Raw genomic sequence first — 17,575 nt, forward strand, 5'->3', positions numbered from 1 at the left:
ACAGATTATTTTATTTCTATTATATTATATATAAAATATTATTTTAAAATATCAGACAGAGATTTTATAATGCCGTAACCTAGATGAAATGTAGATTTGGGAACTGCATCTTTTTTTTAAAAAATGATAGATTTAGATGTTTCTGGTTAGTTTATTTGTACCTAAACATATTACATTTTCCAGTACATGTAACTATACAATTTAACTTGTAGTCATGTTATACAAAAAAATGTCTAGTGGTCTAGTGGCAAAGAATAATCTTTGCATAAAATCCATTTAAGATAAATTTTGCTTTATTTGAACGTTCCCTATGTTTTCCTATAATATTGTGATGTTTTAGAACAGGGTGGTAAAGCCTTTGGCAAAGTACAATTTGACATTATGGCCTAGGACCAGTTTTTTAAACATAGTTGCTGAAACCTGATGGCATGGCTTCCTGACATTCTGAAGAGCAAATCATACAAAATACGGTAAAAGTTCTAAAATAAATTTCTAACAACAATAAAAAAACCAAAAGGACCCTATCTTCAAATAAAGTCTTGGTCCTGCTTACTGTATATACAGTATGTATGTGACTATCACATGACTGCTGATTTTGCAAACTTGTTTCACATAATATGGCTCTCTCAAAGAACATTAAATATGGCTACAACCATACAAGGCACACCTACCACTGTCTTAGAGGTTGCACCAGTTTATGGCCACTAAAAATGGCCTTACACTGTGGATGTTTATTGGAGTTACTGTCACTTATTGCAATAAATATGTATAGTGGACAAGACACTTATAGCTCTCAAAACATTTAGAAACTCACTGTTCAGGTACTTCATGTTTCTACTGACACTGGTACCAGTATAGTATACTGTATATAAGTATACTAGTATACTAGTATATAAGCTCATCTATGGATAAGCTGACCTGCAAATGTTTAACCAAAATACCATGAAAAATGTGTCACCTGCAGAGAAGCCAAACTGGATTTTTCATGGTATTTTGATTAAATATTCGAGGGATTGTTTATCCACAGATGGGCTTAAATCAGTGGTGAAATTCAATTTTTTTAACAACTGGCTCTGTGGGTGTGGCTTATTGGGGGGCAGGGGGCGTGGCTTGGTGGTCATGTGACTGGTTGGGCGTGGCTTGGTGGTCATGTGACCGGGTGGGCGTGGCTATGTGCATAGGGACTACCCACAGGGCTGAAAAAAGTGATTTCTGACAGGTCCTCACACTTTTGACTGGTCCTCGCACTTATGACTGGTCATCATTTATGCCTGTTGCAGCATTCTTAACAACTGTGTCACTCATTTCACAACTGCTTCTCTTCACCATGGTGACAAGATAGGGCGCAAAATGTAAAATGTGAGGACAGTCAAAAGTGCGAGGACCAGTCAAAAATCACTTTTTCAGCCCTCTGAGTAGTCCCTATGCACATAAGGACTACCCAGAGGGGTGAAAAAAGTGATTTTGATCATAATAGACAGAAAAATATTTTTGCTTTATGGAGTACTCGTCTCCCCCCCCCAAAGGCAACTGGTTCTACTTCTAGGCGTATGAAAATGAGATTCACTGTGAATAAGCTTTCATTTTCAGTGAAGAAATAGCTTTGAGTACCCATTCTTATGATTTCTCACATATAAACTAAGGGCTCTGCCCTGTTTGCCAAGAATTTATGTCCAACTTCAGAGTGTTCCCAGATTTTTGGATCAGATTCAAAGTATTTTGGTATATCATGACAGAAAAATATGCAACCCAAAACCCAGCTGGGAATTATATATATTTAAAAGTAGATAAATATATATTTTTATCAAAGGGCTTGAAAGCATAAAACAGTATACATATATGATGTATTTGGGAAATGGAAGATAGATTCTCTCTTTTATAAATGCACTTATTCATAATTTGATAACATTCTTGTATAATCTATATAGGGAAAATATGACAAACTGTCTTCTAAAATGAAAATCCATTAAAGCTCTTTTATTAAATATTGAAGTTTTCTTTTGGAAATATTTTTCTAAATATTTAGGATTCAGAGAACAATATGCAAACATTTTTCTGCTGTTAACTGATATGTCTTTGGTAAGATGTCAGTCTTGAAACTTTAAATTTATGAATAATTGGATTTGCCTTTATATGTTTAATATTACAAATGAATGTAAAATATCTACTAAGAGGCAAAACTTATTACACATTACAATTATAAAAGCTATTAATGATGAACTTTTCTCAGAGCTTCAGAAAACTTTAATGTAAGCTTGCAAATATCAGGTTTTAATTAGAAATAGATTCATAATGTATAAAGAGGACAATAATCTTTTTAAAAGTTTTTAAAAGTTTTTTAAAAGTTGCAAAAAGAATCAAATTTGACATTTATTTTCTCTGTAATGCATAGCATTGGAACATACAGTACATAAATTCACTGAGTTCCTGCTTTTGAAATAACAATTCAGTGTGTTGTGATCCCCAATTTCTTAGGCATATTTCAGGGATCAGAATGAAGATGATCTATAAGATCGTGAGGAGACACATCCTCATTCAGCACCCTAACCTGTCTTCTTTTCCCACAGGCATCCTATTTTTGTTTACAATGTCCAAAGCCCTTTAGATATATTAAACCAAATCCCATAGTCCATAGTCAGTTTAAGTTAGGAAGACTCAGATTAATTTAAACCTTCTTTAGGTATTAACCAGGACTTATTAACAAGCTGGGATATCATCATGAGATAACAGCAACATCACTCCTACATTGTTGCTAACATTCAACAACCAAATTCACATATGGTGCTACCTTATGATTTCCTTTAAGGATGGTTTATCAAATCACAACTGACTGCTTCATATCTCAGATGACTGTCAAGCTGCAAGGCCCAGGGCTTGCCACATCGGGGCAGGAAGGAGCACGGGTGAAGGGGGGTATTGGGAATGCCATAGCGGCAGCCATGGAGGTGAAGGGGGGTGCCGGGACGGCTGCAGCAGCAACGGAGGCCTCACACGACCGGCTTATGACACCATAAATCATTATTTAAGTGTGGGTTCTTACTACATTAATAGCCAAAACCAAATAAATCATTGCATTGCTCAACACAAATACTCTCTCCCAATCAAGTTTATCACATCAAAGGCAAGTTGTTATCTCACAGTGGCTTTACTTAATGCTGTAACTTTGGAAATAATTATGAAATTAAAGAATTAGAGCATGAAAGAGTTTTAATCTTGCTCTCAGTATTGATGGGCTGTCTGCTAAAATAAAGCCAGGTCATGACACACACTTGAAAGTAAGTCAGGAAGACTGTAATTGTGGAGTCTGTCTGGCAAGAACAAAGACTGCTTATCCACAGGAAATATGTATGTAGGAAATATGTAGCAATTCTGGGTAGTTTGAAAGCTGATAAAAGTAACAAGAGTTAGGCAATTTGCAGACCTCAGGTAAAAGTTAGGCACATAGATGGCCTGCAGCAAATAAAAGGTGTATTAGATAACTCCTGGGGCATTAATTAGCCAAGGTTTAGGAATAGGGACAGCTAGAGACCAATAGAACAAATTGCAGAATTATTACTAAAATGTTTATTAGATGATATTTCTTATTATCTCACCTTGTCCGCCTTGTCCCACCTTCTTCTTTAATGAAAATGTATAAAGCTTTCTTAATCCTTTGTTCTTGGCTCTCTTGGCATTTTGGCCAGGAGCCCCTTTCCTTGGGGTACCCCAATAAAAAGCAATCAAAACCTGCACCTCGTGTCTGGCGTCCTTCATTGGCCTTGGCACCAGGCTCAGGCCCAAATTGGGGACAACAGTATGTTTAGCTTTCTGGTAGTTTTGTACAACCTATGAATTCATTAGCAGAAACATAGGTCCAATGCTATATCTTGTTACATAGTGTAGAAAGTATTTTCTTTTTATAGATGGGACTATTTTATATCTTATATAAATGTTGCACAATAGGGTTATTAATTCAAATATATCCTACTTATGTCCACTCTTGTTTGTGGGTAGAACAGTTATAAAAGTTATTGTAGACTAATCTATTTTTTGAATGATTGAAGCATGGGGGGGGGGGGTTAGTAAATTATTCTTCCTTCTTCACACTGAGCCTATTGAATGTAAGTGTTTCATAGCCATCTGTTAGCAATCTTGCTGTTAATATTGTCTATCAAGGGCGCATACCAGCTAGACTCCTCCTGCCCACCTCTGTCATTGCTTTAGTTGGGCAATGGTGTTTGACTGACATCCTATCCTATCCTATCCTATCCTATCCTATCCTATCCTATCCTATCCTATCCTATCCTATCCTATCCTATCCTATCCTATCCTATGATCTAAGTTCCAAAGCCCACTGTAACAACATCGCCAAAAAGGCATTACGAGTTGTAAACTTAATCTTGCGTAGCTTCTTCTCCAGTAATATCATACTACTAACCAGAGCATACAAAACATTTGCTAGACCAATTCTCGAATATAGCTCATCTGTCTGGAACCCGCACTGCATATCGGACATTAATACAATTGAACGTGTCGAGAAATATTTCACAAAGAGTCCTCCACTCCTCTGCTCACAACAAAATACCTTATGCCACCCGACTTGAAATTCTGGGCTTAGAAAACTTAGAACTATGCCGCCTTCGGTATGACCTAAGCATAGCTCATAACATTATCTGCTACAATGTTCTACCTGTCAATGACTATTTCAGCTTCAACCACAACAATACACAAGCACACAATAGATACAAATTTAAGGTAAACCGCACCAAACTTGATTGCAGAAAATATGACTTCAGCAACAGAGTGGTCAATGCCTGGAATGCACTACCTGACTCTGTGGTTTCATCCCCATACCCCCAAAATTTTAACCTAAGACTGTCTACTGTTGACCTAACCTCATTCCTAAGAGGTCTGTAAGGGGTGTGCATAAGAGCACCAGCGTGCCTATGGACCCTGTCCTAATGTTTCTTCTATTTGTATCTATTTTATGTATCCAATCCATGCTTATTCTTATTACCAAATACGTTCTTGACAAATAAAATAAATAAATAAATAAATAAGAAAAATGGGGAACTTAAAACATCTGCTTGCTGCCTTTATATGGCATGTCCTCTTGTGTTATGTGAACCTTATCAGTGTGATTAATGTTCAATGCATCAAGCAAGCCAGATAATTGAATTGGTTGAATAAATTTGAATAAATTTAATTAAGCATAAGTAATCTGTGAATATAAGAAGGATAGCAAGCACTAGGAGAGCAGATAAAACAGCACCAGTAGATAAAACATGCTAGAACCAGATAAAATCAGACAGGAAGGAAGTGGAAGACAGGAAGGAGTCATTTGAAGCATATTTTATGTGCTTAGTCTTCATTGTGCTGTGCTTGAGGATGGATTGTTGTATGCTGCCCAGATTACTTCTTATGAATTGATTAGCCGTACGAATTTGATAAATAAGTAAAATATCCCATTCCAATGTTCTTTGCTATTGTTTATATTTTTTCACATTTTACATACATATCTGACTTTACTAATACATATTAGGGAAGGAGTTTGTTTTTGGATCAAGGTAGTAGTTGCAAAATATATCCAATGCTACCCTCTTGTGATCATTAGTAGGTTTTAGCTCGATCATCCTTCTCTTATAATTCGGTATAGAAAGAAGAGATATCAAAAGATCATCAAAATGAATTTGAAATTGAAATTGAAATATTGGCTATATGAAACAAGCCATATTTATTTTGTTCTGTGAAAAATGAGGCACTAGAATAGTTCAGTTGAAAATAAAATGTTGCCATGTATGCCTTTAAATGAGTATCTAATAAGGATTATGTGTTTTTTAAAAAAATTCAGAAGAGGTGATTTGGCACATAAAGAAATACAGGCAGTGCATCAGACTTTTTTCTATAAGTTGACAGGTTTTGAAGATAGATTGTTGAAAGCCCCACTAGGTAGTCCAGACCACAAAATCAACTCCACGGAAAGACTGAAACTACTTAGTTCAGTCCACTACTACTGCCACTAAAAGTAGCAGTTGAAACTGGGTATAAATTCTGGAGACCTACCATAGATGTGAGTGTATAGGGTAGCCAGCAGATTGGAGAAGTTATAAAAAAAATCTTGGAAGTTCATGTGTTGTTGCTGAGAAAAATTACATAGACCTATTCATGTAGTTAAAAAGAAGCTGCTCAACTAAAATGATATTTAAAGAGTTAAAAAATATATCATTAAAGTGATATTTATACAAAGGGCTTCACTATGTTACATATAATACCTAAAGCATGTTGAAGATCCATTTACCCCAATGGAAATTAAAACTGAAGGTTATATGAAACCTGCACTAGCAGAAGGCAGCAGAAAGTGAAGACAAAATGCAAAGGCAGCAATATAAGCCATAACAAAATTTATGAATAATTATGAATGTATGTGTATGTATGAATATGTATGAATAAGCATGTATGAATAACTAAAAAATACTGTGCAAAGTGTTCTTCAGAATAAGCCAGAGATAAAGAGTTTCTTAAACTGAAATAGAAATAAAGATGCCAAAGCAAACTTCTGGGGAGGAAAACAATAGTTTACTAAAACAGCAAATACTGTACTTTTAAATTTATTTTATGTTGCATATTATTTTTATATTGAGCCAAATGTTGTATGTACATCTTGTAAACCCTTTAATATGCCTTGAAGCCTATGAATTGTTTCTTAGCCGCAATTCCATTAAATTATCTTGAATATACTGCCAAATACACATACCGATTGACTTCAGTGTGTTCTCATGTATATAAAGGGTAGCAAGTATTTTATTTTTCTTTCTTTAGTAAATTTGTATTTTTAATGTAAACCTCTTTTTGGGAGGCTGAATGATAGGGTATATTTCCTTTTCAAGTCCAGTATATGATGGTAAACATTTTAATATTTCTAGAATAGAATAAAATAGAATTTTTCTTGGCCAAGTGCGATTGGACACACAAGGAATTTGTCTTGGTGCATATGCTCTCAGTGTACATAAAATAAAAGATATGTTCATCAAGAATCATAAGGTACAACACTTAATGATAGTCATAGGTTACAAATAAGCAATCAGGAAACAATATCAATATAAATCGTAAGGATACCAGCAACAAGGTTACAGTCATACAGTCATAAGTGGGAAGAGATAGGTGATGGGAATGATGAGAAGATTAATAGTAGTGCAGACTTAGTAAATAGTTTGACAGTGTTGAGGGAATTATTTGTTTAGCAGAGTGATGGCATTCAGGAAAAAACTGTTCTTGTGTCTAGTTAACTGGAAAAATAAATTATAAATTAGACTTCTTAGACCCAATGTTTACTAATTCAGTTTTGTGGATTTACATTCATTTACAAGAATCCAATTGATCATAACAGATGAATTTGCATAAGGCTAAAATGCAGTTGGCAACTTCATTGTAGACAATGTAGAGTGTGTTCCAGGTGAACACGTCTTTAACAGTCAATGGAACTAAGCAGCACCAAAATTAATTTGAATTATTTCTGAATATTTACTTTGCGCTGCTAGAATCCCACAAATACCGCAACCTCGAAGAAATCACAAATAGCGTACCATACAATATAGCCTTCCTCAGTCTCCAAATATAAAAACTTCAACTCCCATACTTCTCAGCATTGGCTGTACTCTCTTGGAATTGCGACAGCTTGTCCGCACCTCCAGAGGGCGCTGCAGTTAGGGCTGAGCCAGAGAGAGAAGCCGCTCGTTCGCAATGAGGGTATAGAGGCGCGCGCATTTTACGTTTTCTGAAGGGAGGCTGGAAGGGCGGAACCCCTGCACCGGACTTGTTGGGAGTCTCAGGTGAGAAAGAACCAATGCCTGGTGGGGTTCGTCTTGGGTGGGGAAGAAAGCGCCCCCTGAACCTTGGGTGACACCACAGGAGGGCGCCCTATCTTGTTACTTCGCTTCGGGGAAATCTTTTAAAAATAAACTATTTGTATACTTAGCAGGATACTATTATGTAGTTTAGCCAGATAAACCTTAAGCCATATGACAAAAATGTGGATATTAGCTGCAATAGCAGCAGCGTTTTCAAACGAAGAGCTCGTGTAAACTCTATGGAAATCGCATCAGGTGGATTTTCTTTTTTTTTCTTTTTGGCAATACTTAATTTAGAAAAACCATTTCTGTTGGTACCCCTTGTATCTGCATCTTCTGTCTCTCCTAATGTGTTTCGGGCTCAAACCTGTATAGAAGTTGCACTCTGTATAGTAGAATTTTTTCCGTTTCATATTTTCCTCGTTTTGTAAGTTCATGCTAAACGTTAAGGATAATTATAAGCTGCCACTCCCAAACATCATTAACTAAAATTTCCATCATTTCTAACTACCATGAGCAATGTTCACTGAAAGTGATGGGAATTGTAGCTCAAAGCTGAAGGCTGTTTTGTGTAGTGAGGATGAGCCGCATTCATGCAATATGTGATACACTTTTTGGTTTGCTAGTTTGAGGCATCACGTTACAAATCTAGGCTTAGCTAAAAACCAACTACTTGTGGCTTATTCATTAAATAGTGATTAGGAAAGCCATATTTTAGAGCATACTTCTCAAATTTAGCCATTTGAAGATGTGTGGACTTCAACTTCCAAAATTCTCCCAGATATTCTTATAGTTGAAGTCCATACGTCTTAAAATGGCTAAGGTTGAGAAACACTGTTTTAGAGGGATATGTAAGTTTTGCCATATTTTCATGTGTGGTATAAAAGAAGAAGAGTCTAATCATTCAAGAAGTTGTGAAAAAAACTCAGAGTGCTCTGTATTAGAGAAGAGCCTCATTTTATGCCTCCCAAAATTCTGATGATGAGAAATGCAAATAACCTGCAGTGTAACTGTTCAGATATGCTTAGTATAGGTATAAAGAAAAAACAACTGGCCAAACCCAAGGGAAAAAATAGAAAATTCTAATATTTTCCATATTGTACTGGTATATATTTGGTACAACCCTACCAAGTGAAATCCAAGCTCTCCCTATCTCACAACTAAATTGTTCCCAACTATTGATTGTTCAAAAATATTAAATAACAGCTGCTTTAAAAAATAAAAAAATAATCTGTTTTATAGTAAAACTTGAAGGAAAACTGTAAAGTGTAAATAAATGTTTATACACAAATATTTGTGGTCCAATATTAGGAACTTTAAATTTCCTTTTCATTATTTCCAGCCCAACAGAACGTTGGAACAAATTATATAAAGGCACTTTGCCCATTATCAGAAAAACCTGCAAAAAACAAAAGGAAAATGAACCAGATTTGTCTTGGGAAAGTAACCAGAAAAAGAAAAAATACATTTATATATACACACACAGAGACAGAGGGAGAGGGGGGGAGGGGGGCAGGGAGAGGTAAATATTCAAATATGAAGAATTGTTTGAACCAGTTGTCTTGTTATACCATACTTTACTCTCCATGCAAAATTATATGGTGCACTGTAGTTTAAAAAATGCTTTTGCTACTTTTATTTCAGAATTTGCAATGTCTAACAGAAGCATTATCATGATTACAGCTGGTTGTATAGAGAATCTACTGCATAAAAAAAATTACCAAGATATTGGCAGTCATCTTGAATATCTTGAAACTGTTGATATGACTATAAATAATCTCCAAGAGACTGATATTGCCAAAGCTGTTTTCCAAATCCTCAAGAACTGTCCTTCTGTAGTACTGAAAAACAAATCTAAGCATTTATTGTCAAAATGGAAAACACTTTATAAAAAATACCAATCAATGCATATTAAACCAGGACTCAGTAATATGGAAGTATCTTTTAAGAATGATCAGATAGTCTTGAAGAATAGAAACTTCTGTGAAAAAGGTCAGCTTGAAAAAGTAGATTCTGTCAGTTCCAACAATTGCCTGCCATCAGAAAAGAGTTCAAAAGCTGTTAGAAGTAATGTGCAAGAGGATTATGCAATTCAATCAGAACATCTGAGAGTCTCATGCTTGGATAGCAAAATAAACCCATCTGAGGATCCCATTACATCTCTAAGGTCTAAATGCGTAGAACTTCTTAACAAAGCTTTGCATGATTCTTCAACAAGCAATGAACAAAATGAAAAGCATCACAAACTAGCAGAAGAAATTGAACAGCACATTTTTGCAATGTATGTAAAAAATAATAGAAAATACAAAAACTGTATCAGGAGCAAAGTTTTAAACCTGAAAAATCCTAAAAATTTTCATTTAAAGACTAACTTGCTTTCAGGGGCTCTTAATCCCAAAACATTTGCTGATATGTCTGTGATGGAAATGGCACATGATGAACTGAAAGAGCTCAGGACTTCATTTACAGAGTCATCTGTTCTGGAACATCAGCTCCCCCAAAATATCAGTGGTACACATACAAGCAAAATAAAATGTAAGCGCTGTGAAAAATATGATTGCACTATTTGTGGGAATGCGGTGGCCATAAAACATGTTTAAACCAGTTTAACTGGTTGGACACTTGTATGGAGCTTAGCACCGAAATAACCAGACAATGAAAAGCGGGTTCACATGGATACTATATGAAGGGCCCTATTCATTCTCTCATTGTTTTTAACATAGGATGTGCCTGCAAAAGTAAAGATATCTCCTTGTATAAACATCCTGGGATACAAAGTAAAAATATCTCTTATCTCCTTCCTGAGAATCACATTCCTGAGAAGCAGATAACGGAGATGGGCCTCTCGCCTAATAATATCTGAGAATTGTAAAAAGCCAGAGTTAAAGTTCCGCTTTGCATCATTACTATTGTTTTCCCATCTCTTGTACGTAATATGAGATGTGTAGTCATAATAACGCCTTCTGATGACGCTGTATTTTGGTACCTAATAAAAGAGATTGTAGCCTTTTGTTTGCTGCTCTCTCATCCCGAGAAAACACTTGTCCTGTGTTTTTTCTAATCTGGACCATACATGAGGAGCCCGCCAGTATGAAATCAACATCTGGTGACCCCGACGTGATTCATGGATCGAGCACGTCTCTTGGCACCCTCATACTCATTCGGCTGGAAGAGCCTCTGCAAACCAGGGCCGGTCGTCTGCGAACGAAGCACCCTCCCATAAATCGTGAGTATGGGGGCAGAATTCTCTAGTTCTCCCAGGTTACGTACCTCCACAAACTTAGAGAATTGGCCAAGTCCTCAATTATTGTTTTAAAAAGATAACGGGAAAGTCCTGCCCATGAAAAGAATTTGATTTACCTTCTAAAATACTTTTGGCAATAAAAGGGCTCTTTAAAAGTGAATATGTGGAAGCAGATGGGAACATGCCTCCACAAACCTCCCCAGCCCTGAAAAAATTTTTTGCACTCTGGAGATTAGTTATAGAGTGTTTTATGATACATTAAAAATAAATAAATAAAAAAGCCTTCAGGACACTGTTAATAGTTCCTTTTCAGACTTTGTTGAGAGATTGCTCTCACGTTAAATCACCCACGCAGACGCACGGCATGAAATTAAACATCAGCTCATTCTGAAGGAGTCAGTTACACCCCCACTAAGCAGAATTTAAAGAAACAGTTAGACAAAAAAAGGGGGATGGATAGAATAAATTGCTGAAATGCTTTCTGTGTGTCTGCCGGCTGCAACTTTGCAAGTTTCTTCTGGTGTGTCAGGATATAGGAACATCGTATAAAACTAATTTGTTAGTAATTGCTTTATCATCTCACAGCAAAACCTCAAGGAAAAGTGTAAAAATCCAAAAAGTGGGGGCATGTCTGTAACATCTAGCCCTCAAAACCCTGGTTATCATCGTATAGATGACATTTTAATTGGAGCACAAAAAATACAACCTAATTGGCTTTTTGAAAATACAAAATGATTTATGTGTAAATGAATTGCACATTGCCCCAGAGAAAATACAGCTCCTTATCTGTATGTGCAATCTCTTTCTGCTCCGGCTTTTAAAGTTACCCAAAGTTAAATTTGCAACAATTACTGGGTACTATTAATTGGGACTGCTCATATTTCTCTTTACCTATGCATTTACTTAGTCCATTATTTGAGTTATTGACTAAAAGAAAAAAGCCAGGAGATTTAATTCTGTTTTAGAACAGTAAAAAGTACATTGCTTTATTTGTCTCATTACCATCTAAAAATGTTTTACCCTTTATTTAAGCTATTGCTGAAATTATAACCTTGGGACGTAATCCAGACTGTTGAAGAAATGGAACTGATCTAATAAATATTATTCTTTCTATCTCAAAATCTGACTTTTACTTTTGTCTTCGGAATGATTCATCTTTTCAGTGTGCTCTAACTGACTATGTAAACTGTATTTCATATCATTTGCCTAAAGATCCTAGGTTTACTTGCTTAATGATTTTCTCCAGAGGAGCCATTGCTTACAAGGATACTCATGACGACGTCTGGAAAGAATCTTACACTAATTGTCTGCGACTATCTTAGCTTTCACACTTTTTCTCAACAAGCTTTTAATTTGATCTCTGACTCTCAATATGTTTCTCAGGCTGAAAAAATAAATAAATAAATAAATAAATTGTTTATTGTTCTTCCCACCCGGGGTTTAGCAGGAAATAAAATTAGAGCCTGTCTAAATGGGAAGACTCAGATAATTTGAACTAATCAACTTGAAGTGATTTCTGTTTAAAAATATTTTGTTGATGTACATCTATAATGATAGTGTGTGGAATTGATATGCTTGGCTGGCCAGCAAAAAATTGACTGGGTTTGAACTTGAAACTGTGGAAAACCGGGCAATGGTTATGGGCCCATATCACCTTTTGTGATTATGACTGTTGCCTGAATTTTTTCACTGTTTTGGGAATAAACTAGTTCATTGAAATAATTTGAATGACTGATTCGCATGAAGGATGTATTATACAAAAGGTCTGATTGCAGTACAGATGTGAATGGGTGTGTATTGGATTGCATGAAATGAAATGTAATTTTGTGTATAAGCACCTTTTTTCTTTTCTCTCCCTGCCCTCCGAGGAGAAGGGAGGCTTGGTCTGTTTTAAAAAAAGTTTTCCTTTCCCTCACCCCCTCCTTTTTTTCCCTGGGAGATAAGAGGCACGAAAGAGGGGGGGGGCTACTATGTACTTTTAACCATTTTTTTTCTCTCAAAGAACGAGCCAGAGAAAGGCGGGGGTGAAGGGTGATATCTGATACCTGCCTTTGCAAAGCACTGTCTTGGCTCAGAATGAAATACCTTCTTTTTCCTTCTGGAAATTTTTGACGTTTTAAATACTTTCATACCCAATTCTATTTCAGAGCATTGACTCAAAATACTCCTTATTGTTTTTATGTCTACATGCATTTTGCATACTTAACAAATGGCATGTTTGTTCTTTGTTTGTCTGTTGTTTATTTGTTTTTTTTTTTTGTTTGTCAGCAGCAAAAACTGCTGCCATTTTTAGGAATTATCACAGAGATGAGTTAGAAATTACAATATGTAGACAGAGAGATAAAATACTTAGGACATTTAATTAATGAAAGAAGTAACACCTGAAGAGTTGAGGAAATTTTTAGGATTGACTGGATATTGTAGGCTGTGAATAGATAATTGTGCTATTTTGAATAAAGACTGGTATGCAAAGAACCCAGTGTTATAGGGAATGTAAGAGAGAGTTAGTGAAGGAAAGCAGAAAGTTGACTTTTGGAAGTATGCTAGTTTACAAGGAGATTTAGAAGGACAATCAGATATTGGTGCAGAGAAGGAGTTGAATTGTTTAAGAGAAAGTTGGTTTGCACAGACGGGCTGGCTTGGAAGTCAGAATGGCAGTGAGAGAAGGACTTGAATGTTTAGTGTTATAAGGAGATTTGTTTATTGGAAGGTTATAGATATTGTGGGTAGCGGAGACAGAGATTGGAAGAGGGAAATGACAAAGCTGCAACTGCGCTCATGGTTATATCTTCCATCACACCATGGGACAGTCATGCCTATTTTCATCAAAATAAAAAGCATTAGCGAAACAATTTGGTTTCATGGCAGCTGAAGTGACTGCCATCATACAACAATGTCCTACCTGTAGTCAACAAGCTCATTCTATCCCTATGGGTGTTACCCTAGAGGACTAAAAGCTTGTGAAATTTGGCAAATGGATGTAACTCAGTACCCATCCTTTGCCCCATGGAAATATTTGCATGTTTCCTTGGATACTTATTCAGGATTTATTATTGGCATTCCCAAAAAGGGAGGAAGCAACCAAACATGTAATAAATCATTGTATTCGGACTTCTGCATCGATGGGACGCCCAATTGAACTTAAAACTGACAATAGACCTGTGTACACCAGTACTGCCTTTGCAGACTTTTGTAACAAGTGGTCCATCACACACAAATTTGGCTTATAAAATTGAAAGAGGAAAAATGCCTCGGCCTCCCAGCCATGCAAAACAAACTCAATCTTTGCTTATGTACTTTGAACTTCCTTAACCTGACTGGACAGCCTCCCACATCGGCTGCGACCCGTCATTTTTCTGCTTATCCATTAGCTATCCTAAAACCAAAGGTCTATTTCCACCAACAACCTGATCCTGCATGGAGAGGACCTGCTGACCTTATTACCTGGGGCCATGGATACGCTGCTGTCCAGCATAACGATTGCATCATTTGGATCCCCAAAAGACACGTAAGACCATATCATTTACAACAAAAAGAAGGAGAAACCCCTGGTGTTGAGATTTAAGAGAAAAAACATCTTGCTGAGTCCTCCCGGCAACAGACTCTTAACGCAAGGTGGTGACCATCAGCTTTGCAGAACTACACCGGAAGTTGGTCCCCTGCGCACAGCGGAAGATTCATCAGGAGGAAACTACCTTCACATTGTACATATACATTTTAACACTTTCTTACACATACTAATGTTAGCAGAATTGTTTTTTTGATTTTGCTAGTAATTTTGTTTCACACGTATAAGTGACTATGATTTGTTTATGGCCTTGGACATTGTTAGCTTTGGGACTCTCAAGTGACCATGTAAGAACGCTCCTGCCACAAACGCATTGTCTATGCACAAGGTCCTTACTTTCTACCTAAGTCTACTCCACCACCTAAGGTTCCCATATTGACATTTCCAGCTGAGGGGGGAGTGGATAAGGACAATGGGCCTCTGTAACAATTACATAAAAGAGACTATATATCATGGATTCTGGAATTAAGTCACGATCTTGCATCTATTGCCCCTACATCTCATGATCCTTCATGTCAGCAGCCTCTACATTCAATCATGATGGGACAGTAAAAGACATTCAAATAGCTGCTAATCGGACAAACTCCACTACTCCTATTTGCTAAACCACACCCACCACTGACACCAGGTGGCTCATTAAAAACTCAGATATCCAGAGGCATCTTGCCCAATCTTGGGTGGCAATGAACTATCGGGATCTTCATTTATTAAATAACTGGACAGTATATATGTTCAACGAGACTATCAAGGTGCTGAAGCTGATGAATAAAGAACTGGCTGAAATCAGAGAGGTAGTTTTACAAAACCGATATGCCTTAGCTAAAGGAGGCGATTGTGCCCTTATACATTCACGTTGTTGTACCTATGTATCTGATTATCAGTATAACATCACTCACACCATAGAACATATGGAAAACTTGATCAAAAAACAATCCCTTATCATCCAATGGATCTGGCGCCATTGACACCTGGACTGCTCTTTGGTCATGGCTCCCGGATGGTTCTTGGTTGAAATCAGTTATGCCAAATATTGTACCTATAATTGTACTGCTTGTTTTGCTTTGTTGCTGCATCCTATGTCTCCCCTCCCTTCTGCAAATGTGCAAAGGTTTTATTCCCTCCAATAGGAAGGACGTCCTGAAAAGTGAAACCAAAGCCCTTCTGGAACTGGAGGAACAAATCAGGTGTGGTCAGAGGAGGTGCTCGGGACTTGCAAGATAGGGCTTCCAAGATAACTCAGAGGTTACAAACTCCTGACATGTGGTTTTCTTGGGTGCCTGGATCCGGATGGATTAAGCAAATGATATTTTTGTTCATATGCGCAATAGCTGGTTTAACGTTCATCCCATGTGTGATACCAATCATTAGACAATTATCTATCAGAGCGGTAAAAGAGATTCAAGTTGAGAAGGAACTAGCTTTGACAGAACATCTTCTTGATCAACTTGGTCCCTGCCCTATGGAAGAACTTACAGATTCTGAGTTAGATTCATATGTGGTAATGGGATCAGGGGAATAAAGGAGACAATCTCCCTATGACTTAAGAAACTAACTAAAATAACATGTATAACCATTTGTATGCCTTTCTTATTGCTTTGCTTATTTTTGTATGTATTCAATATATTCCTGCTTTGTTTGCTATGATGATAGACATGTTTCCCAGGCATAAAGAGAACATCATAATAACAATACAGCTGAACCTAGTTGCAAAAAACAAAAACAGAGGAAATGTGGGAATGCGGTGGCCATAAAACATGTTTAAACCAGTTTAACTGGTTGGACACTTGTATGGAGCTTAGCACCGAAATAACCAGACAATGAAAAGCGGGTTCACATGGATACTATATGAAGGGCCCTATTCATTCTCTCATTGTTTTTAACATAGGATGTGCCTGCAAAAGTAAAGATATCTCCTTGTATAAACATCCTGGGATACAAAGTAAAAATATCTCTTATCTCCTTCCTGAGAATCACATTCCTGAGAAGCAGATAACGGAGATGGGCCTCTCGCCTAATAATATCTGAGAATTGTAAAAAGCCAGAGTTAAAGTTCCGCTTTGCATCATTACTATTGTTTTCCCATCTCTTGTACGTAATATGAGATGTGTAGTCATAATAACGCCTTCTGATGACGCTGTATTTTGGTACCTAATAAAAGAGATTGTAGCCTTTTGTTTGCTGCTCTCTCATCCCGAGAAAACACTTGTCCTGTGTTTTTTCTAATCTGGACCATACATGAGGAGCCCGCCAGTATGAAATCAACAACTATTACTGTCATTGCAAGGGGAGCCCTTTTCCTTCCTGGTTGGGTGCAGAATACAAATCCAGATGAACAAATGATGACTTATGTGATTTGTAATAAATGTGGAGAGCAGTGGTACCATAGCAGATGGATCTGTTTATGATTACTTAGAAGTAAATATAAAATATGAAGGTAACCCAGAGCAAATATTTGAATGTGGAAGTAGTGAAAATGCTTAAATGGTTTTGTACTGTAATAAAATGTGGATGTGAATTATTGAACAAATGATTATAAAATGTTGGAAATTGTTTAGAAAGCAGAGTATTACTCAGGCCAGTTCGTAATAACAAATCAGCATTACTATAGTATCAATATCATGCAACTTACAGATAATAGGATATTTTAAAAGCATTATTAAGCTAGTAACTTTTTACATTCATCTGAAGACTTAAATTGTAGTTGTTAAATCTCTAGGAATGAAGTTTCCTGACTATTATTCTTGAAATTCTTTGATCTTTGGTAGTTCTCATGAGAGGACCCAAGAGACGTCATGAGGTGTCCTTGATAATAAAGATCTCTCTCCCTCCTGCCTTCCCTCACTCCCTCTCTTTCACACACACACACAATGTCCTTGATATGAAGGCAGTGTAGTTTTTTGAAATGTGCATAGTTGATCTGTATGATTTCAGTTCAAG

At 36.7% G+C, this 17,575-nt stretch overlaps 1 protein-coding gene across 1 annotated transcript; it reads left to right on the forward strand.

Annotated features, from left to right (window-relative positions):
- Positions 1 to 7,778: 7,778 nt before the first annotated feature.
- On the forward strand, positions 7,779 to 17,209 carry TCEANC (transcription elongation factor A N-terminal and central domain containing). Its single transcript, XM_070943547.1, has 3 exons — positions 7,779 to 7,808; positions 9,471 to 10,387; positions 16,903 to 17,209. Exons 2-3 carry the CDS (start codon positions 9,479 to 9,481, stop codon positions 17,041 to 17,043), a joined length of 1,050 nt encoding a protein of 349 aa, XP_070799648.1. The 5' UTR covers positions 7,779 to 7,808; positions 9,471 to 9,478; the 3' UTR covers positions 17,044 to 17,209.
- The last annotated feature ends 366 nt before the right edge of the window (positions 17,210 to 17,575 follow it).

The sequence above is a fragment of the Pituophis catenifer genome, unplaced genomic scaffold (genome assembly GCF_029215685.1).
Source record: "Pituophis catenifer annectens isolate HBS135680 unplaced genomic scaffold, rPitCat1.0.hap2 SCAF_4, whole genome shotgun sequence".
NCBI classification, from domain to species: domain Eukaryota; kingdom Metazoa; phylum Chordata; class Lepidosauria; order Squamata; family Colubridae; genus Pituophis; species Pituophis catenifer.

Coding starts and splice junctions, on each gene's coding strand:
- TCEANC (XM_070943547.1), top strand. CDS start 9,479: ATGTCTAACAGAAGCATTATCATGATTACAGCTGGTTGTATAGAGAAT. Junction 10,388..16,902: donor GCTGTGAAAAATATGATTGC/ACTATTTGTGGG, acceptor ATGAAATCAACA/ACTATTACTGTCATTGCAAG.